At 49.1% G+C, this 22046-nt stretch overlaps 1 protein-coding gene across 2 annotated transcripts; it reads right to left on the minus strand.

Annotated features, from left to right (window-relative positions):
• Positions 1 to 390: 390 nt before the first annotated feature.
• Positions 391 to 21105, minus strand: CES5A (carboxylesterase 5A). Of its 2 annotated transcripts, XM_054570250.1 has the most exons (13): positions 21033 to 21105; positions 19703 to 19907; positions 17580 to 17718; positions 16004 to 16137; positions 14285 to 14438; positions 12721 to 12825; positions 10779 to 10883; positions 9340 to 9480; positions 7203 to 7271; positions 4888 to 5035; positions 3000 to 3149; positions 866 to 938; positions 391 to 787 (listed from the first exon to the last, which is right to left on the minus strand). In XM_054570250.1, the coding sequence occupies exons 1-13, from the start codon at positions 21103 to 21105 to the stop codon at positions 556 to 558; spliced, it is 1728 nt and encodes a 575-aa protein (XP_054426225.1). In that variant the 3' UTR covers positions 391 to 555. The 2 variants fall into 2 exon arrangements, with proteins under 2 accessions (XP_054426225.1, XP_054426226.1); XM_054570251.1 differs by lacking the exon at positions 3000 to 3149.
• Between the last annotated feature and the right edge of the window lie 941 nt (positions 21106 to 22046).

The raw sequence follows: 22046 nt of genomic DNA on the forward strand, positions 1-22046 counted from the left end.
GGGTTTGACTTCTGGGCTCCTGACCTTAGGGGATGTCCAGTTTCCATTGCTGAGAAGGGGGTTCTCTGGCATGGCCCCCTCCCCCAGAGATCTCTGAGCCAGAATAGGAACCCTGTTTAAGCCAGTGACGGTCAGGACATCCGTGCGTGGCTTGTAGCAGAAACCTGCCTGGACAGGGGCTGGAGGACTTGCATTCCAGGCAACTCAGACAGATACCTTCTCTGAGAGACAGTCATCTTGGATGCTGGGAGCAGAGGGGGCTAGTTTTCAGACCAGAATTAAATTTTGTTCCCTGTATATATCTAACATTCTGGTTTTATTTCACGTGTTTCACAAGATCATTATTATGCGAAAGAATAGACCAGCCCTCCTGCAGATGTAGGGAAGAAATCTGGTGGCCTTCAAGGCAGATTGCATTTTTCTGACGTGGAAAAGAATTCCCATGGAATCGGCTAAAGGAGCTGATTCCATAAAGTAGCTAAACCTAGAATGAAGCCAGTGATGGTGGGAGGAATCACAGTAGAAGGGAAACAAAAGTCACACAAAGATAACTTCTCAATGAGCAAAAGAGAGAATGAAAGGCAGGAGCAGAGAAAGGAAGAGTAAGGAAGAAAGGGGACCCAGGTGGCTTCCGGAAGTGGACATTATCAGGGGGAGGGTTTCTGTCCAAAAGTCCACCTTCCGCGCTTTCAGCCTCTGTCCCACGCTCAGGTTCAAGTCCAGCTGCAGGTACTGCTCCTCCTGACTGTAGGCTGGCCACAGAGGCAGGCCTTCCCCGTTAGGGTCCCTGGGAGTGAGAGCAGGAGTGGGGGTGAGCTTCTCACCCTCACACACGTGGCTGTGGGGAGGCCGGGGGTTTACTCACCCAGTCCGAGCAAAGTTGGCCCAATATCTCATCATCTTCCTGCTCAGCAACATCTCCTCCTCTGTGGCTCCTTCTGAAGGAGAGAATCACAAAACCCGGCTCCCACAAGCACTGGCCAGAAGCCCAAGGTGCCTCACATTTGACGGAAGCCTTTCACATCTCTCCTCCCACTGGATCCTCACCCGCTTACCAAGCCATTTTACCCATTTTGTATTTGCAGGTATTGAAGCTCAGAGCAACTGTGACTTGCCCAAGAAATCAAGGCTTCCAAAATGGTGGAGGCCAAACACACACGTTCCCTGTGCATTCGGCACACTTCTGGCCATTCCCCTGAGACTACCAGTTCCTTAGGGGACAGGGACCCTCTGTGTATGCCTCTCTCTCTTATTGTATTTCTTTACTTGAAAAAGTAATGCTCAAAGCGCAAAACCCAAAATGCAGAAAGAGCATACAACTTTTTCTCTCCCATCTCTTCTCTCCATAATTACCAGCCTCAGAGGCGACCATTGCTGCCAGGCCCGTGGGCGCCCTCCAAAGGCAGGCTAGACATGTACAAGGGCATAGGCAGACACGTTTTTACCATGCTGTAGTAGAATGGACACAGAGTATGCATCTTTCCTTTTGCTAAAATTCTATCTAAGAGGTAATTGCACAGTGTTGCCTAGGAGACTTCCACTTACTATCAATTATTCTATAAATATATATATTTATGTGTAATTATATAAATATATAATTTGTGTATCCAATATTCTTTGAATGGATCTTTACGTGATATCCAGATTTTTGCTGATGAAAACAATGCTTTAGTGGGCAGGTATACTTTTTGCACGTGTGGAAGTACACTTGAACAAAAAACCCAAGAAATTGAATTGCTAGGCTGAAGACCACATGCATTTCAGATTTTCATAGAGTTTTCCATTAGTATATGAGGTTGTCTGATTTCCCACACCTGCTCCAATAATTAGGAAAAACGTATTGCTCTTCCCAGCCCTGACCAATGAAAACTGAGTCCTCAGTCGAGGTAAGTTTGCAGTTCTCCCGCTGAGAGAGGTTAAGTGGATTTTCATGCTTAAAAGCCACTCGCATTTCCTTTCCCACAAATGATCTATTTATGTCTGTTACCCAGTTTTCAACTGGGTGGTTTCATTGATAGTAGGGGCTCTGTAGATACCAAAGAATTTAACCCTTTGATACATATGTCATTCATTTTCCCCAGTTTGGGGTGTCCATGTGCTCATTAAATAGTCCAGGCTCAGTGAGGGCTGCTGATGGATAATAATATTATCACTCACTGTGTGCCTACGAGAATTATTTTACTTAATCCCCATGCCAACCTAGGAGGTAGTTGTTATTATCTACACTATAAGATGAGAATGAATACATGAAACAATGAATAAACCACTGCGCGCACACCCACTCCGCATGAGAGGCTCTGTCCTCATTGTCAGGAGGCCGGCATGAGCTGGCCAAGGGCCTGCACTGTGCAATTTTTAAAAACGAACTATTTTAGTGACATTTTCTGTGTGTAACTCCTCTAACTTCTTCTGTTGACAACTTCCTCTCATTGGCTTATTATTTTAGGCACTGAATGGGTCGTAAATTCAGGAATAAATGAACTAACCTTAGTAGTAAGAGTTCACAAGCATTTGCATTAGATCACCTGGACCCAGACCATTTTGGGCTGGGATTCTGAAAAACGAGGTTCTTGCCTCTTACCCTGGGTGGTAGCCCCGTGGGAGTTCTGAGAAGGGGAGGGAGGGTAAGACCGGCAGTCAGGGAGATGGAAGAAAGTGGTTCTAATGAAAAAAAATTACATTGCACGAGTGCTCCCATGTGCCCACCCTTTAGGCTTTAGTACAAAGAGAAACACCCATCAAGTAAAGGTTGGCAAGCTCTTTCTCATCTTGGTTTCTAAAAATATTGTAAAAATACAAGTAGGGGGCATTTTCCAGGGGAAGGCTATGTTTGTAAACCATAGGTTAAATAAGTAAACTAAAATCAGTCCCCCGGCTCTTACATAGTTTGGGCCAGGTAAGGGGCTCCATGCAAACAGTGGGGAGTTGCATTCTCCCCTCAGCTCCTCCTCATCCCAGTGTTCCCATGAGAGCGAGGGCCCGCGAGGCCAGCTCCTCACCGAACATGATGATGTCGCCCTTCAGGAAGGCACCTCCGAAGACAAAGCGGATTTCATCAGTGTGGTCGGCTTTGACGAAGGCCGGCTTCCTGTCCTTCAAGAAGTGGGGCCGGTGCTGAAACTCATAGAAGTAAACAGGCGCACCAGCATCTGCAGAGACAGAGGGGAGAGACCATGGCAGGCGCCGGGGCGGGGCAGCCAGGGCAGTGCAGGGGCACAGTGCGGGCCCCGCATCCCTACTCACCCAGTCCTGGGTCCGCGGACCCACTGTGGGGAGGCGACTTGAACAAACCTAACGTCCCTCTTCCTTGTGGGAGGCCAGCATTTCCTGCTCCAGAGGCCCTTACTGCCCCGGTGACAAGAACTCGCTGCCCCGCAGGGCAGCCAGGGAGGGCAAGAGCTCTACTTTTCAAAAAAAAGCCCTTCCTGCTCATCCAAGTCTACCTCCTCATGACTTCCTCTCACTGGCCCAGTTCAGCTGTCTACCAGGGGTGTCCAACCTGAGGCCGACAGGCCGCAGGCAGCCCAAGATGCCTGTGAATGCGGCCCAATGCAGAATCGTAAATTTACTTTAAAAAAGATGAGATTTCTTTGTGATTACATGTCAGAATGTATTTTATGTGTGGCCCAGAGATGCCAAAAAGTTGGACACCCCAGGAAGGTAAACAGAACAAAGTTACCCACGCTTCCAAGAAGCTCCATGCATCCTACGTTCCCTCACTTCTCTTCTACGAAGATCTTCGCTCTCTAGTTTCCCCTCTTGCTCTGAATCGTCACTTTTTTCTATACTGGATAATGGCAATCATGCTCGCAAAGTCTCCCATTAAAGCACATGCACAAACACACATGTGTACACATATGCATGGGCGCACGCAAACATACTCTTGGTCTCATCATCCCCTCCAGTTACTGGCTTACTTTTCCAAATCCTTCTGGTAAGACCTCACAATACAGGTATTATCTCTGCTTCCTCTCCTCTCATTTGCCTTTTAGTTGCAGTATCGTTTATGGACAATAAAGAGCACAGATTTTCAATGCACAGTTTGATGAGTTTATATGTATGATGTGTATACACATTCATGTAACCACCACCCTAGTCAGGATACAGAAAGTTCCTTGTGTCTCCGTGTAGTCACTCTATCAAGAGACACTGTCTTTATTCCTATCGCCATACATTAATTCTTCCTGTTCTTGACCTCCACACACATGGAATAGCTCAATATGTACTCTTTTGTGTCTGGCTTCTTTTGCTTAGTGTAATGTTTCTGACATTCATCCATGTTGTTGTGTGTGTCAGTAGCTGATTCCTTTTCATCACAATTTATTTATCTGTTCATCTGGTGATAGGCATCTGGGTTCCTTCCAGTTTGGGGCTATCGTGATTAAAGTTCCTATGGATAACCATATGAGAGTCTTTTACATGGACATAGGTTTCACTTCTCTACAGTGAATCCCTAGGGGAAGAATGACTGAGAAATAAGTTAGGTATTTGTTTACTGTTATGAGAAACTGACAGTTTTCCAGCATGGCTACACCATTTTAGATTCCCCACCCCTCCTTGTAGCTAAGACATTTGGGAAGACACTTCCTAACAGCAAGTCACCTGGGAGACTGGCCCCAGAAAATTATGGGAGGTGGGGATTTTCTCCATGGTTGTGAAGAAGGGAAGGAAGGGAAACAGTAAGAACTGATGAACATTCTAGAACTCTGACAGGCCAGGGAATTGCCATGCTTGGCACGTGGGGTTAGATACCAGACACCTTGGGAGGCCCCTCTCAGTGAGAGACCAGAAGGGCAGAGGAAGCGGCCGGTCAGCAGGCACCAAGGATCCTGGCGGCCTCTAGCCTCGCTGTGTTGTGGCCTGAAGAGGGGTGGCTCAGGGACTCACCTCTGTGATATCGGGCTGTGACCAGCCCAGGAACCACAAAGAACACATCTCCAATCAAGTCCAGGAAGCTGTTCCGTATTTCAAACGTGGATTGCTCATCGTGGAAGTATTCATCAGCCACTAAGTGTAAATACTGGGTGGGGATGTGCTGCAAGAGATCAAGGTCACAGGAGGTCCAGGTCAATGAGAGCAGCCCACGTGTGAGGCATGGCCTGTGCAGGCATGATTCTGAGGGCTCTGCACACACCGGCACACTGGAGCCACGCAGAGAGCCTGGGCTGCAAGGATCAAAATCAGCCCCCTTTCACAGATGGGGGGACTGAGGCTTACAGAGGACAGGTGGTGTGTACCAACTGCTAGAATCACGATTCTTTCCCAAGCGTATTTGCATCTAAATTCCATGCTCTTAATGCCTCTCTGAAAAGTCTCAGAATTCGCCACCCCCAGACAGAACTGGCTACCTCATTTGTGGGACCCAATGCCAAGTGAAAATGTGGGGCCTCTTGTTCAAAAACTACAAGAATTTCAAGATGGTGACAACAGAACACCCAACCAAGTGTAGGACCCTCCTGAACATAAGGCCCTCTTTTGAGTACACAGGTCACCCCCCCGGGAAGCTGGCCCTGTTCCTGGTACCAGCACTGCCGCCAGGCCTTGGCTAATTGATCAAAGCTAGATGGTTGCTGGGAGTTCCTTCATCTACCAAAAAATGGGTCGCTCAGAGGGTCTTTAGTTCTGCTGGTTCCCTGAGACCCACTGCCAAGTCCTTCAACAGGGCATTCCCTGCTTTCCTTGACCAGGCTGTCTGTCAGTCTGCTGTCCCTCAACTTGCCCCAAGCACAAGGGCCAGAAAGTGGGAGGTAAATTCAGGAAGGTTCAGGGTCTGCCACATTGGTGACATTCTTAGCGGTCTGCTGCTCTGGAGAAGGCTGGGACAAGTTGGTGCGCCCCAGCCCCCCAACTCTAACACAGAGGCACAGCCCTTCACAGGTTTCTCTGGGGTTTGGAGGTGCCACAAGCCACACCAGGGAGCACTGCTCGGACTTGTCCATTGGGTCCTCCTAAGGCGACTGCCACGATCAGGCTCAGAGCAAGGGAGGGCTCTGGAGCAGGCCCAGGGGCTGGTGCGAGTGCCTGCCACTTGGACCACGTGACCAGCAGACTGCTTGGTGTTCGAAGAACCCAGGGTGGGTAGAGATGCTGTGTGGAGCCTCCAGCAAGCCCAACAGGGCAGTCGGGGCAAGGCTATGCCATCTGCATAGGAGAACAATTTGAGAAGCCCCTCCTGCCATGCTGCCAGGCCCCAGGGGAGAGGGAACCCCCTCCTGGTCCTCATGCACCTTCCCACACCCTCCCTCTTGCTCCTAGGACTTGGCTTAAGAAATGCTCTCTTCTGAAATTCCCTCTCGCTCAGATGTTCCTCTTCCCCAAGGCCCGGATCAATGGCCTCTTGCTCCATGAGGCCATCTGCATCCCAGCCCGAGAGACTCCACTGGCCAGCTTACACTTTAAATACCTCTCTAGCTTTAGTCCTGACTCTCACCCACAGACAGCCAAGACTCATCCCACATCCCTTCCAAGCCTTAGGGCCGGAGGAACCCCTAGCTCCAGTCCGCTCCACTCTGCAGCCACAGGACTCTTGCTCAGATGGATATTGAATCATGTCGCTCTTCCATCCCCAGCCTCCGGGATGAACTTCACATTCCTCCACAGTGTATCACAGCCACGGCACCCTCCCCGGCTGCAGCTGACCCCGCCACTGATCTCTTACTTCTCTGCTCCTTATTGGTTCTCTTGGTTCCTCTGGCTCCCCTCACCGCCGCTCCTCCCGCTGCCAGGCAAACCTAACTCAGGCTCCAAAACCTTGCCCTCCCTCCTGTGGACCCCACGTGGCCTCGGGCATCCCTCGGCCCTGGTTTGTGTAGCAAAGCACTGAAGTGTCTCCTCAGGTCCGCCCACCCCAACAATTTACAGGCTCCTCTGGTGCAGGGGGACGCCTGCTTATCATCGCGCCCCAGTGGCTCGGGGAGTGCTGGGGCATGTGGCCTCTCCACAAACATTTGACCAGCGAACAAATGACTGAGACGAACCTGAAACAGAGTATACACCGAATAAATATTCATGGAAAAATGAGAGGGAAGAAGGAGAGGAATCCACCTCTATATCCTTGTGTCTGGGATGTACTTGTGCAGGGAGTGAATGAATAAATGGTTGAATAATGGTCCGTGGAGTTTCTAGAACCCAATACACGCCTGGCTGGCATATAGCGAACATGAGTCCCTAGTCCCAGGTGGGTTTCAGAATTCAGAACTTACCAGAGCTGTGTGTAACATGTGCAGGACGACGGACTTGTTGGAGCCCCTGAGGACCTCAGGAAACTCTTTCTGCGGAGAGAAGCAGGGAGCCCTGTGAGCACATTGGGTCATCAGAAGGGAAGCTGGTCTCTCTGAGGGCACTGGCGCCTGCCTTTCAGAGGGTAGACTGGGAAAAGCAGTAGCTAATTCGGCCCCCGGGGGGCCACGTGTAGAAGCAGCCTCAGTGGGTTGGTTCAGCAACCCAGTTTCTTCTTCTCACATTTCATAAAAGGCAGCCATTGCCCATTACTCCTGCAGTCCTGTGGGACCCGAGTGGCTTCCCTGAGGAAAGGCCATGTTATGGGCTGCATTGTGTCTCCTACAAGATCCTATGTTGAAGCCCTAACCCCAGGACCTCAGACTGTGGTAATGTGTGAAGACAGGGATTTTAAAGAGGCGATTAAGTGAAAATGAGGACCTTAGGTTGGGCTTTAATCCACTCTGACTGATGTCCTTATAAGAAGCAGAAATGTGGACACGCAAAGAGATACCAGAAAGGTGTGCACAACAGAGAATAGATCATGTGAGGACACAGCTAGAAAGCGGCCACCTCTAAGCCAAGGAGGGAGGCCTCAGAAGAAACCAAACCGGCCAGCGGCATGATCTTCAACTTCCCAGACTCCAGAACTGTGAGAAAATAAACTCCCGCTGCTTAACCCACCCAGCTTATGGTGTTTAGTTAGCTACGGCAGCCCTAGCTAACTAACACAGGCCCCATCTGGGCCTCGACGCCAAGATGCAATGAGAGACCAGAGACTCTCGAACCCAGTGGTTGGCTGTTTTCTTTCTAAAGACTTTTGCAGTCAGGGCCTCTGAGAAGCCAGTCCCTGGCAGGGAAGTGGTGACACTGCTGGTTAAGAACACCGGCTCTGCTTGGTACGCAGTGAGAGCTACGAGAAACTACTTGTTAAATGACAACACCTGCTCCGCCCCAACGGCCGCTATTAAAGTTTTAAAATGAAGGAGTAAGAATACTATTCATTGTCAAGTGAATTTCCCTGGTGCTTTTTCTGCTAAAAAAATTTGAATCAGAGGGTAGATACTTATACCTCTCTGTCTCCTTGTCTGCTTCCCAGACTCCTGGAACCTGAGGGAATCCCCGGAGTTACGAAGTTATGCACAAGTATAGCTATACTATGAGGGACCCTCTCTGCATGTTCAGATGCTGGGATTTGTGGCCATCGGCTAACTTTATAACTTGACAAACCTCTGTATTTCATAAGTTCATTCCCCCCAGCTTGAGAGGAGGTCGGGCTATATAAGTGAGCTTTGATGGTATAAATTTGAACACTCCAGTCTTCTGAGGAAAGATGAAAAGTTTATTTGAAATGCGGAGGGTCTTCTCAAACTACAAGCTCAAGGAGGCCTGGCTCATTCTCTGCCTTCGGGCCTCAGCTCAAATGAGTCTCCCCGAGAAACCTTTCCTGACCACCCTTTCTCCTCCCTAAGGAAGCTTTCTCCCCCCAGTTCACGTCCTTCGCAGCCCTTGCATTCTCGGAAACCTTGTACTTCATCTGTCTCTGCCCTCAGAAATGGAAGCTTGCAGAAAGCTGGAGCTGTATGATCTGTTCACAGTTGCATGCCTGGTTTTTAATATAAGAGCTTAGCGCATATAGTAAACACTCAGTTCATTCTTGTTGAATGAATGAAATGGTTCAATGAGTTTGCAACTTGCACCACCTTAGATAACATTCTTGGAAATCCAAATGCCCCAACTGAGGCTGAACATGAAAGTGTAAAGGCTGGAAGTTTTCTGAACCTACACGAATTTCACCTTTGAAGTACTTAGTAGCTGTGCTTATTTGAAACAATCATTTGTCATGTTTTGAACACAGATCGAATGGTTCCAATTATCTCTTAGCATTGCACAGGGTTGTTTCCTTCGCTAAAAACCTACACGGGGGAGGGTGGACACTTGCTAAGGCTGACCCCAGACCTGTTACCCTCCCTCAGAGAGGGGGAAGATGACCGCTCTGTGCCTGGCTAATGGGCTCCAGCCCTCACAGCACTTGGTGTCATCCGTGGGAGTGACCCGCCAGGGAAGCAAACCCTGCCTCACTGTCGAGGGAGCGACGGAAGGCACAGATGGAATTCTTACCACCGGCAGCAGGAAGCCAAACTCGTGGTTATTGACTCCGATGATAGAAGGAACGGAATTAAATGTTTTTTGAATCAATAGTTCTAGAGGCTTATCAGGAAAGAAGAAACCGTCAACCACTGTAGTGAAAGACTTGGTTTTCTGAAATAAGAAGAGAAAGGTTGGAAGCTGTCTCTGTTCGCAAAATCTGCTGTCCCCACACCCTAGCCATGCTGAGCCAACCCAGTCTAGCAAAATGTGATGAGAAAGGGAAAATAACCCACTCTGGGCTCTTCCCAATGCATCTGCGCTCCTGGGGAAAGGGGAGCAACTTCTCTGTGCCTTTGTTTCCTCATCTGCTAAGAGGGGACAAAAATAGTATCTACCTAAGAAAGATAGTAGCCTGGCATGGTAGTTCTCCAGGTGTGACCTCCAGACCACCAGCATCAGCGTCACCTGAGAGCTTGTTAGAAATACAGGTTCTCAGGCCCCACCCCAGGCCTCCTGAACACAAAACTCTGGGGGTACAGTCCAACCAACTTAAAAAATAAAACCCCTTCCAGGTGGTTCTGATGCATGTTTAAGCATGAGAACCACTGGCCAAATGCAACAGGCAGAGTGGTGAGGGGCAGGGGTGGCCAGGGTACCAAGGGTTGGTGTGAAACCCTTCCCCAGGTGTCTTCGCTGCCCTGTGCCCGGGGTCAGGCTAGATATTTCTGGGGAATAGAGCAACACTTGGCTCTATTCATGGTTTTATTTTAGGTCTCTGTTTGGAAGTGGGGTTAGACCCTCCACCAGGCCAAAGACTTGCCCACTTCTCAGACCCTAGCACAGCGCACAGAAAATCTCCAATTCAGGCCAAATAACTACTCAACAACTCTTGGAATCTGACAGATAATGACCTTGCTCTTCCCAAGGACTGTCAGAAGCTCTCGAGACTGGAGGGGACATAAAAGATCATCCAGTCCGCTCAATGAATCATTTAGTGACTGAAATTTGTCACTGGGACCCTTCCTGCATCCTCACAGAGGTGGGCATCGCACTGCCTTCTAAAAGAGCAGGTCCTTTGCCAGACAACTGAGTTTTTAGAAAGTTCTTGGTCATACCCAGTCACAAGGGCTTCCTAGCAGGACATCCAGCTCTTGATCTTGACATTAGCTCCTGGGGGTCTTGTTAAACAAGCATGGCCCCTCTCCCCAGTGAGGTCCCTTCAATGACTGGGACACGGCTTTTCTAATTTGTGTTTTACTGGATCTTCTCCAGGCTAAGGCACCTCTGGCCCATCAAGTTCCTTAAATTACCAATAAGGGTCCTATAGTCTACATTTTTACAGCCATTACTATGAATCCCCAGCCCCCATCTTTGCAAGTCCCAAGTCAAAATAAATAAGAGCGGTAGGGTGTGTCTACCACTCCATTCAAGGGGCTGCCCTGCCCCCAAACCCTCTCCACCCTCTTCACCTGGCTGATGTTCAGCAACTCCTCAGAGGATTTTGCCCTCAGGCACTGCAGCAGGGCCTTGGAGTCTGCAGCGTTGCAGTCGCAGATATTTGCGATCATCTGCAACTATTTCCGGAGAAGGAACAGGTTAGAGCACAGGACTGGAAGGCTTCAGGAAAATGAAAATTGGAAGGAGCCCTCAATCCAGCCACGGGCCCATCCATCGTATATGACGTCCAGCCTGCTGGCCCTCCCTGCTCTCATGTGCCTGTAGCGGAGTGGACACAGTGAGGACAGCTGGGCCCTGCATCATCCTTACTCTTACCTGACCCTCCTTGTCATCTTTAGCGATGCTGGAGCTGTGGGTGAGGATCCGTCAGTCTGTGGCCATGAAATGGAGTCAAGACTCCTGGTCATGGAGTGACCTGTGATGTCACAGTCCCATGATACTGGCTCCATTGGCACTGGGCCCACAGAGCCCAGAAGCCCAGCTCTGGGGTGCCAGATGGATTCAGAGGCTCCCAAGAGGGAAGATTCGCTCTGCAAGCCCTTTCATGGTCTGTTGAGGTGCAAGGTCAGCTCAGAGTTTCGGCTTGTTGGCCCTGCTCAGGCCTCACTCTCACCCCCTGCCTGGAGCGCCCTGAACAATTTCCTTCTGTCTCTAAGCCAGTTCCACTCACTCTTGAAGGCCCGGCCCCCCTCCTCCAGGATGTCCTTTCAGGCCACTGCAGCGCCTACGAATCCCTTCCTCCTCCGATCTCCCATGTCCCCAAGCACCCTGATCTTCTCTACCTAGCCCTTTGCTAAATACCTTCTTGCACTGGCACTGAACTTTCCACATGTGCAAAATTTGTCTCCTGAAAGGGGTGGTCCTTAATCTTCTGGAAGTCGTATATATTCTGAGAATTCAATGAAAGCCCCAGACCCTCTCCTGGGGAAAATGCAGAAACATAAAGTTTGCATACAATTCTAGGAGTGTGAGGACCACTTCCCACATATATTCGTGGGGTCCAGGTTTAAAATTCTTGTCATAAAATGATTACAGTCTTCTCAGGTTAGTACGTGCCTTCTTTACTTAAAAACCCACAGGTCCTAACACAGAGCTAGGGAAACAACGGGCAAGCAGCATGCGTGTGGTGGATGAATACACACACACACACACACACACACACACACACACACACACTAAACGTAGCTTGATATGTCATATTACCAAACCCAATTTTCCCTCTGTAGTGAGAGTACTTTTGCAATATTACAACTCTGTTTCTGCTCTTGGTATATGTTGCTGTTTCTTATAAACTGTTTGAGAAAATGCACCACTGACATGAACAATACCCAGGAGATGGCTCCATAGTCCAGTGTTTAATTAATATTCATTAAATGAATCAGCTCATTTGTGAACTCATTCATTGAGCAATCATTTATAGTCGGCTCGTATACACCAGACATTATGCTGGGACATGAAAGATAGAAGAGACCTTGGTCTCCAGGTCCTGGTAGAATGCAAAGACAAGATGACAGATGACAAATATCTGGGGCATATGACTCATCTTCCCCCTCACAATCTCCTGCCAGGCAATATTAATAAGTCACAGTGTTATTTCCTACTGAGCTGCAAACAGCATCAGAATCTTATTAGAGCACTCAAGGTGGAACAGAGTAAGTACAGGAGGTGAACTGTATATAATACAGGGGACTAAGACATCTATCACAAACAAAGAATAGTAGATAAAATGTGATTAACTGTCTCTCACTCACACACACATACATTCATGCGCACCAGCAGTATTGCACTGTGTACCTGGACCCATTTCCTATTGAACCAGGCCTTCCATGGAACAACAAGGCTCACCTTAGGCCAGCATCAGATTCTTTGGCCATGGTCGGTCAGGCCAAGCCCATGGTCAATCAACACCTGGCCAAGGAGAGGAAGCTGGAGAGGCGTTAACAATATACCTACATCCTTCTTTCTCTCTTCATCAGGGGCCTTCAGGTAAGGGATGATGGCCACCCCACTCTCCATGATGGCTTTGTGGAATAAGCCATTGGCCAATGGGGACAAAATCTGGAGAGAGAACACAGGAGACCCAGGAAAAGTTATCCAGGGAGCTTCCCACTCATCACACACCGCCCATCTCTTCTTTAAAGAAACCTTCCAGGAAGCCTCCTTAAGAGACCTTAAGAGAGAAAAAAAAGTCCCAGTTTGGGGGTTGAAGGACTAGTTGTGAAGGTTTGGGTAAGTTATATAACATCCTTGGGCCCCAGGTTCCTCATGGACTCTGAAGTCCAACATTCTGGTGTGTGAGTGCGAGCTCCTTACTTCCCAGCTGGAAGCTGCTGAATATTTCTTAGCATCAGTTTTGTAAGACTTCTCTTACAAAACGGGAGTAAAAATTGAGCCCACATCACAGAAGTTTTCTGAGGAGTCGGAGAAGTAATGAATAGAGAAGTCTTCGCACAGCGCTTGGTTAAGTACTAAGCACTCATACGATGGTGGCTGCTATCATATGTGTAAAGTTAACATAGTCCACCTTCCAAGGTTATCCTGAAGATAGAGAACACCTTGCATATTGTCAAGTGTTATACAGTGGAAGCTTAGCCCATCTCCCTGTAACTGACTTCTGTGATTACCACGTTAACTGATGCCCAGGAAAGACTGACCATGCGAAATTCAGAGCCAGTGAGCCATTCTCTGGCACCTCTGTATGTTTCTGTTCCCACCAATTTCTTGCTAAGAGTCTGGTGTGTTTGCTTCCAAACCTGTTTTGTCGATTACATTTGCTACTGTAATTACATAATCAATAAACTGAGACCCAATGGATGTATGTGTGTAAAAACCAAACAAAATTAGGTTTTGGGGGAAAAAACCCTTGATAGGGGCAGGTAGCTAAAATATGCGGCTATTAAAATAGGAGGTGAACAAGGTAAGAATAAATCACATGGGCGGAATAGAAAATTCCATAAGTGGCTGCATTCACAGACTACTTCACAGGCCTCTTCAGTGCAACTCACTCTAAGGACACAGAACCACAGTTTGAGGATAATGGATTCTGTAGGTGGTTTATGTAAGAGTCGTGCTGGACCTCCAGCCAGCAAACTGGCTCTGAAAAGATAAGACCTGGTACCAAACTATTGGTGGAGGAATGTGCATTTTATGTTTTAAGTTAAAATACAATGTTTACACACATCCTTTGTTATTCTATGCTTTTGCCGAGCTTTTCTATTAAACAGTTACCCGTCTTGACAATTGAATACCAGGGCTTCAACTGTACAAATATAAATGATTTTTCCTCAAAGTATCACTCACTATGTGATCTTGGGAGATTCATTTAAACTCTCTGATGACAGCCCTTGTCCTTACAATGAGACTGAGCCCCTAATTCACAATGTGAGTGAGGCTCAAGGGACACGATGTGTATAAAAGTGTTCAACATCAAGCACCAATCAGATGTAAGTGGTTCATCATCCTCATTTCTGTAACCTCCCCACCAAGGTTCATACAAGTCCCAAAAAAGAGAACTCACAAGGCTGGACACACTGATGGCTCCCGCTGACTCGCCAAAGATGGTCACAGAGCGTGGGTCGCCGCCGAAGAACTTGATGTTCTCCTGAACCCAGGTGAGGGCAGCCAGCTGGTCCATGAAGGCCCAGTTCCCCAGAGCGTGCCGGTCCCCTGTGCTAGGGACAAGAGGCGGTGAGATGCTCAGGGGGCCACTGCCCCCCACAGCCCAGGGAGTCAGCAGCAGAGGTGCGGGCGGGTATCAGGGCGCCGCCGCACCCGCTGGGGAAGGGCTGAGAATCAGAGACCTGAGGCAGCGGGGAGAACCAGGCTTGGCTCTCTCCCTCTGCTGGGAGTGGGGTTTGAGAATCTGAGGAAAGCTAGCTACCCCAGGGAGCTACACAGTCCTGTGTGTGCAGGTTCAGGGTATTCATAGCCTTGCTCCCTGAATCCATGGATTCCAGCAGAGCCCGACTCCCGAGGGTCAGTCTGCACCAGGGAGCAAGCCCTCCCGGGCACAGAGGTTCCAATGATGAAATGAATAATGGCGATAGTAACAGCAGCAGCAACACCGTGTGTGACACTGTCCGGAGGGCTTGACAGCTGACGCTTCCATAGCCCTCCCAGCTGGTGAGGTAGGTGGTACTGATTTTTCTCCCACCGTCTCTCTGGGTTCTATCCCCACCGTCTCCACACTCCTCCCAAAAGGCTGGCCTCTGAACTGCAGCACCCGGGCTTCCTGCTGTGTGTGGTCAGCGGGAGGCACTGGCCAGGGCTCGGGGGTGGGCTATTGAGAGACTGGCCTGTTTATTCCACCACCCTGGGCTCCTCTCTGCTGCAAGTGCTATGAGCAATGGCTGTACTTCTCCGAGGCCATAGCTCAGGCCACTTCCCTTAGTGAAATCTGCAGGCAAGCCCTAAGCATACGGCTGGATTCCTCGGCCCCTTCTTACAGACAGAAAAGCAGGACACAGAGAGAGTAAATCCCTTGCCCAGAACCTAAAATGTTGCAGACGTGGGATTCAAACCCAATGAGTCTGAGCCTGGAGCCCACGTTCCCAGCCACGGCCCCATGCTGTGGCCCATGCAGAGAGTACGTTGTCCAGGATGAGTGGACAATTAATGAGAAGGGAATGTAAGGCAATGGAGTGACTCTTCTCAGACGAGCACTTCAGGAGCCTTGAGATGGGGACCTATGGCAGAGACAATTAACTGCTCACACATTCTCTGTCCTCACAATCCAGGGCACACGGCTGGGCTACCTTTTCCCATCTCCCTTGTGCCGGGTATGGCCATGTGACCGAGTTCCGCCAACAGTATATGAACAGAAGTGATGAGCACCAACTCCAGGCTGACCCAGAAGGACCACCCTCACATGATCCTCCAACCTCTTTGTGCACCTGCTGGCCAAATGCAGAGGCACAAATGCTGGCCCTGCAGGAGGGCAGAGCCACAGAAGGAAGGAGCCCACATCCCTGGTTGACCATGTGGAAGGATATCTGTCAGTCAGGAACATTCAGTTAGATTTCAAGGGAGTGAGAAAGAGATTTTTATTGCTCTAAGCCACTAAAACCTGGACGTTTGTCTCTTAAAGTTGCTAAAATTAACTAGATAATTTGGGTTAAATTTGTTCAATGTCACCGAAGGCTCATTCCCCCTTAGGATGCTGGGCACTGAATCCCCTATGGCTCCTGCACAGCTGCCCCTTGGGGACCATGGGTGTCAACCACTTGGGGACGCTCACTTGAAGAAGCCAAACATTCCCAGCCGGTACTGGGTAGTCACAACCAGCACGTCCTCATAGGCAGCCAGGGCAGACCCATCGAAGATGGAGGCTGAGCCAGTCTGGAAGGCGCCCCCCGGGAGCCACACCATGACCTAAGGAGGGGAGAGGAATTTTCCAGTCAGCCTGCCGAGTACCCAGATCCTCTCCCTGTGCAAGTTCAGTCCTTCTTTATTTATGAAAATATGAATGTCTCACTATCCTTTCTAAAGAGCATCAGAGGTTTTGTCTTTTGAAGAAGGTTCAGGGTTACACGTGTGGGCTCTGGCGTCTGAGTACCTGGGCTTGATTCTGAGCTCTGCCACTGACGAGCTGTGTGTCCTTGGGCAGATTACCTAACCTCTCTGAGCCTCATTTATCTCATCTGTAAGATGTGAAAAATAAAAGTATTTCACTTATGAGGATATTATGAGATTGAAACAAGATTCTGCATCAAAGGGTCACAGAATAATGCTGGCACATTTCAGGTGCTCGGAAAGCATTGACTAAATATTGAACTTGTGACTCACAGGAAGATGGAAATCATTGTACGCCAAGTATGAGAGCAAAACAGCTTAAGCTGTTTTAATCTAAGGCTTTTGTCTACCTACAAAGAAAAGAGGGAAAAGGGAAGAGAAGTATGGAAATTTTACTGTATTGACTAGCAAAATTGGGACTGGGAAACATAAAACATTATTCAAATAGTATTATCGCTATTTATACTTAATAATAATGAATCCCTTCCATTCTCCTTTTTAAAGGTTGTATTAGGGACTGTAACATTTGGGGCAGGAAGGGAGAAGAAAACCACTGAGGAAAAAGGAGAACTGGACAAAGCATTGGCTTTGACGCAAGAATCTGCCACTTACTGCAGGTAGGGCATGGAGCAAGACCCTAAGGCCCTCCTTGTGCCTCATCATCTTCATCTGTAGAATAGGCCCAATTGCCTGACCCTCTGGGTTACTGTGGGGAGTAGATGAGATACTATACTGTGCCTGGCACATGTCAGAAACCAACAGATGTTGTCTCTAAAGCAACACAGCAAGTCTCCCCTTGCACTCACGTGGGGGAGAGAAGAGGATGATGGGAGGGTGCAGTTAAAAACTAGATAGTAGACTGTGCCTCTTTTACTCACTTATACAGGGATTTTTACATTTTTAAATGAAATGCTCCACCTTATTACCTGACTTTCTTCATTGCAAACAGAAAAATTGGAGAATTCTCTAAAAAAGAATTTCCAAGCAAACAAACAAAAATCAGAGTCCTGTTGAGCAGTGTCTTTTCTAAGTGTTTACAGACCATTAAATACTCAACAGAGGGGGGAAAAACAAAATAAAATCAAAGGTCAAAGTCACTGCCAATAAAGAAGCAATCAAAAAAGAGGATAAAGGGAATCTGATAGTAGAATGACTTTTTAAGGAAGTTATGGACCCGTCAAATGATCACATTTCCCTTTCACCCAGCAGGAGCCTGGGGCCGGTTCCAGACACCAAGCCATTCTGCCGGGTCCCAGCCCAGGGACCTGCCAGCGGGAGCGCCAGCACGCAGGCAGACTCACCGGGAGTTTGGAGCCGGCGTCCGCACGAGCTGGTGCGTATATGTTGAGGTACAGGCAGTCTTCCGACACCCGCAAACTGGGGAAATGCACCTTGAGAATGTGTTGATACGAGGGCAGCCAATCTGAGTTCTGGAGGCACCTGGGAAAAAGGGAGAAGAACCCACCAGGGTTGCTGTCAGCAAACTTGCCTGGGAGGGACCAGCTCTTGTGACAGTGAAGAGGCCTGCTGGTTTCCTTTCCCTGAGCAGAAGATGCCCATAGGGGCTCCTGGTATAAAGTTAATCATGCCTGCTCCTGATGGCCCAAACAAACTAATCACAATTCTCTTTGATTTGGTTCTTGGGTAAGAAAGTACACTGTGCCGAATAATTGTACCCTTCACCCCCGCAGCTACCCATGCCTACACCCATCACTATCCAGACACACACATAAAGACTCAGGCTGGTTCCGCAACTCCCCGAACTGTAGAGGTCAGGACACTGGGTTGCATATCATAAGCTTTGCTCAGGAAGCTCCCTCTTCGGTCCCCAGAGGGACCAAAGGATGTTTCCAGGCCCCTCCACCAGGAACCAATTGAAGTAGGTGTGTAGAGAGACTCCTGCATCCAGGCCTTTGCTCAAGCCAGTCCCTCTGTCTAGACTGCTCTCTTCTTCTACCTGCTTGCTCATGTTCTTCCCTTTCTTTCAGATTTAGTCCAAATGCTACCTCCTCCAAGAAGCCTTCTGAGATTTCTCCAGTTAAACCACAGGTATCTTTGGAAACACCTGCATATTTTGTGGGGGGGGTTTTCCCCTAGAAGTTCTCCTAGACTTTTATAGGAGTTTTATCATATTCCCCAACTCAACCATGAGCAGCTAGAAGCCTAGGACTCTGTATTGGTCACCTAAGTACCTCATGGCACCTATCACTAAGCCTGACACATAGTAAGATTAAGTGACGCCGTGTATATAAATGTTTCTACAAAGTGCTCAATTGATGTTAGTTTTTTGATAGAATAGTATACAGATTTGCTGCAAACCTATCCCCTGACAAGTTGTTAGGCCTTTTTTTTGCCCCTCTGTAGGTTGTTTATCAGATATCGGGGCCCCATGCTCTCAAAAAAGCCGTCTCTGACCGCCCCACCGCAAAGCGAAGCTAGTTGGTTCTCTGTGCTTCCTCAGCTCCTTCTCTGATCCCCGACGGTGGCCCTTGTCGCTCCACATTTCACCTGTTTATGTCCCCATCACCACTAGCAGTCTGCAGGTCCCTGAGGGCAGCTATGCCTAACCCACGGTGGTGTCATTCAGGGCCCCACGGAGTTTCAGTTAGTGAGTTGGTTCTCAACAGATATGAGCTGAATGAATAAATGAGGGAATGATCAGATGAGTTTCCGTTTAGTGTCCTCAGCCCCTGGGCCACATGGGGTCTTCTTTTGGCTTAGGGAGCTTCCTGGCACCAGGGTACTCCTTCTGCCTGGAATCCAAATGCCAGGAATGTGACCAACCATGAGGACTTGACAAAATTTGACAGTCAGAAGATTCTTGGGGATTTCTAAGTCTCAGCTCCCACCCAATGCATGAGGCCCCTCCACAACTCACTGGGGAGCTGGTTGCCTACCTGAGCTTGAAAAATTGCAGTGACTGGCATCTCCTTACCTTCCAGTCCCCCTGTGTCAATGAACCACACTCCTGCTGTCATTCTATAGGTATCTACAGATTTCCTACCGGAGGCCAGGCTCTGTATGGGGCACAGTGTTGACTGCTGGAGCTAACATTGCTTTAGTGTGACTCTTCCTTCTATAGCCCTTTTCTGGTCTGACCATGGAGACTAAGTCTAGCTGACAGGTCACGCAGAAACACCTGACAGTCCCTTCCAACCTGACTGCACGCAGGATCCTTAGAGAGCTTTCAAACAATCCAGTTTTCTGGGCCCAGGTCTGGAGGCTCCAATTCCGGACGTTCAGACAGGAGCGCAGGAGAGCTGCATGCGCTGAACGATACCATGCGATCACTGAAGCCGCTTCTGAAGCCCTCCCCTCCTCCTCCCTTTTGCCCCCTCCCACTGGCCTGCCTGGCCTTTCCCCCCTCAATGCTCTACCCTCTTTCCCGGTTGCAGGCCACCCGTCGGCCCAAGCCTGGTCTTACGATTTAGGGTAGGATGTGGCATCTCGGAAGCCATTCCAGGGTAACATAGGCTCTGGGTTCGCAAATCGCAGGGGTCCCAGGGGGGGAGCAGCAAAGGGGACCCCGAGGAACACATTCACAGGCATGGTGCTTCCCAGCACAGTGGCTTGCTTCCCCTGGACCCATCCCAGCCTGGTGGTCCTCACCGGCGCATCTCCAGCAGGCCCTGAAGGAACACACGGGGAGGAATCAGGAGCTGGCTGGAAAGAGGCCAGGAAAAAGCTGAACTCAGAGCTCCCCCAGTTGGGGGTGCTCTTTCTCTGCCAAGAAACCATAACACAAAGTATCTAGATTCCTTCTCAAGGAACCAGGTCCACTGCTTCCTTCAAGATTGCCTTAGCCATCACCTGCATCCAAGCACCAATTTAGTTCCTGCTAAGAGCACGGCACTGAGCCACAAAAGTTCTCCTGGTTACCTTGGGAACCCACCTCCCTCCTGTGCACAGAAGCTTCCCCGCCCTGTGAGACTGACAGTACACACCAGGGCCTGTAGGCCCTAGGACCCCACAGGATCAGCTGGCGCAGAGTTCCCCCACTTCAGCCATCGTCAGACCCACCAGCACAAGTGTCTGTGCATCACCTGTATTGCTACCAACTTCTTAATTTTCTTTAAATTAAGTTTAAATACACTTTTTACATTTACCTAGAGGAATCTTAAACAATAGCATCTATGGACTTATGATTTTCCCGAGTTAGGTATATGCTTTTGAGGACGCATAGAAGTAAACATACAGCAATGAAAATAAAAAACTCTCACACCGATGCCACCTGAAATCAACTCGTCTACCTCCAGTGGTCTGAGGATGACTTCTCAGCCTGAGAATACGGGCTCCTTGGTTTCCCCATAGAATCTGGAGCTTTGAGAAGTTAACTGCCCAGTTATTTAGTTAGCAGGACCCGGGCGTCTAGGTGCCACCTCTGCTAAGGTCATTTCAACAGGGAAGGCCCTGCCTGCGCAGCCAGCATCACAGAAGCACAGGCTCTGTCCCACGCCCCTGCCCAGTGCCCAGGGCAGAGGGCTCTCCAAGTCCCCCACAGGGCACGAACAGCTCAAGGGCAGGACTGGGGTTTTCTGTGCTCTACCCATGAGCCCCAGAAGGAGACTCTGGCTTTGGGACTTCCAACAGGACCAAGACATTGATTGGGTACCCCGAGGTTACTACAGAGCCCTCCATGGGATCTCAGAGACCTCTGAGCAATAATTTCATTTCCACCCATGGAAAACCCTCCGAGACAGGGAAATCCCCCGCCCCATCTCCTGGGAGCCTTCCTCTCCGACAGGGTGTCTCACCCTCAGTGGCAGTTGCAAGGACCCAAACAGCCCCGATCAGGATCTGGCCTGGGTACACCCACTCGCCACTCATCTGGCTGGCCTGCCTGCACTCCTGGACATGCACGGCAGCAGCTGGCCTCAGAGAGCTTTGGTCAGGGACGAGGGAAAGCTTCCTGTTAGTAGACGAGTGTGGAGCAGACACAGGATGCAGGATTGGTGAAGAACAGGATCAGACCAAGACTGAAGAGAGGAATTGGCCAAGCAAGTCTTTCCTGTTCTGATTTACATAAGAAGCCAGTGATTAACCCTTGAGTTAGGGAATGATCATTTGTTAAGCTTTGGGCTCACAAAATAGAACTAGATTTGGGATTAGGTAAACCAGAGACCTCAATTCAGATGCCTGCAGGGGCTGGAAGGCAGCAAACAAGCAGGGAATGCAGCTGGGTCAGGGGAACAATAGGGAGCGGTGGGAACTGTGGAAAACTGGACAGCACATGCTCTATCTGAAGGGGCACTGACTTCTCAACCCCTGTGAACATTTGTTTTGTGACAAAGTAGGTAGGCCAACCAAAATTAAGTGGATTAAGTCCATTCCACTTATTGCTCTATTTTTCAACATGGCCTCAATTTTTTAAGAAATCATAACAGGAGCCCCACACATTATTTCTGCTGGCTTGAGTTGAAACATGTCTGTTGTCGATAAGTTCAAAGTCATACAGCTTTTTAGACATGAAAGTATTTAGCTCATGTCCGGGCTGTAAACCGGGTGGTCAGTAGTGTCTGCTAGATTGGAACTAAAGGCACACCCATACACTGTGCTTTAAAAAGCTGTCAAGAAGAACGTGACTTGTTTTCCTGTCTTTCCAGGTGGGCTCTGCCTATTACTGCCGCCCTGAGCAGTGGTATGCTCTTGCCTGAGGCCTTGAGGTCCTTTACAGAGACCAGAGTTCCATCTTGATTCTTGCTCAGAATCAAGGGTGTCCTTAAACAAATCTTTTCCTCTGGGCCTCTGTCTCCCCATCTTATGATGAA

This window comes from Pteronotus mesoamericanus, unplaced genomic scaffold, assembly GCF_021234165.1.
Source record: "Pteronotus mesoamericanus isolate MK-2021 breed Mesoamerican mustached bat unplaced genomic scaffold, CSHL_Meso_final contig_202, whole genome shotgun sequence".
NCBI lineage: Eukaryota > Metazoa > Chordata > Mammalia > Chiroptera > Mormoopidae > Pteronotus > Pteronotus mesoamericanus.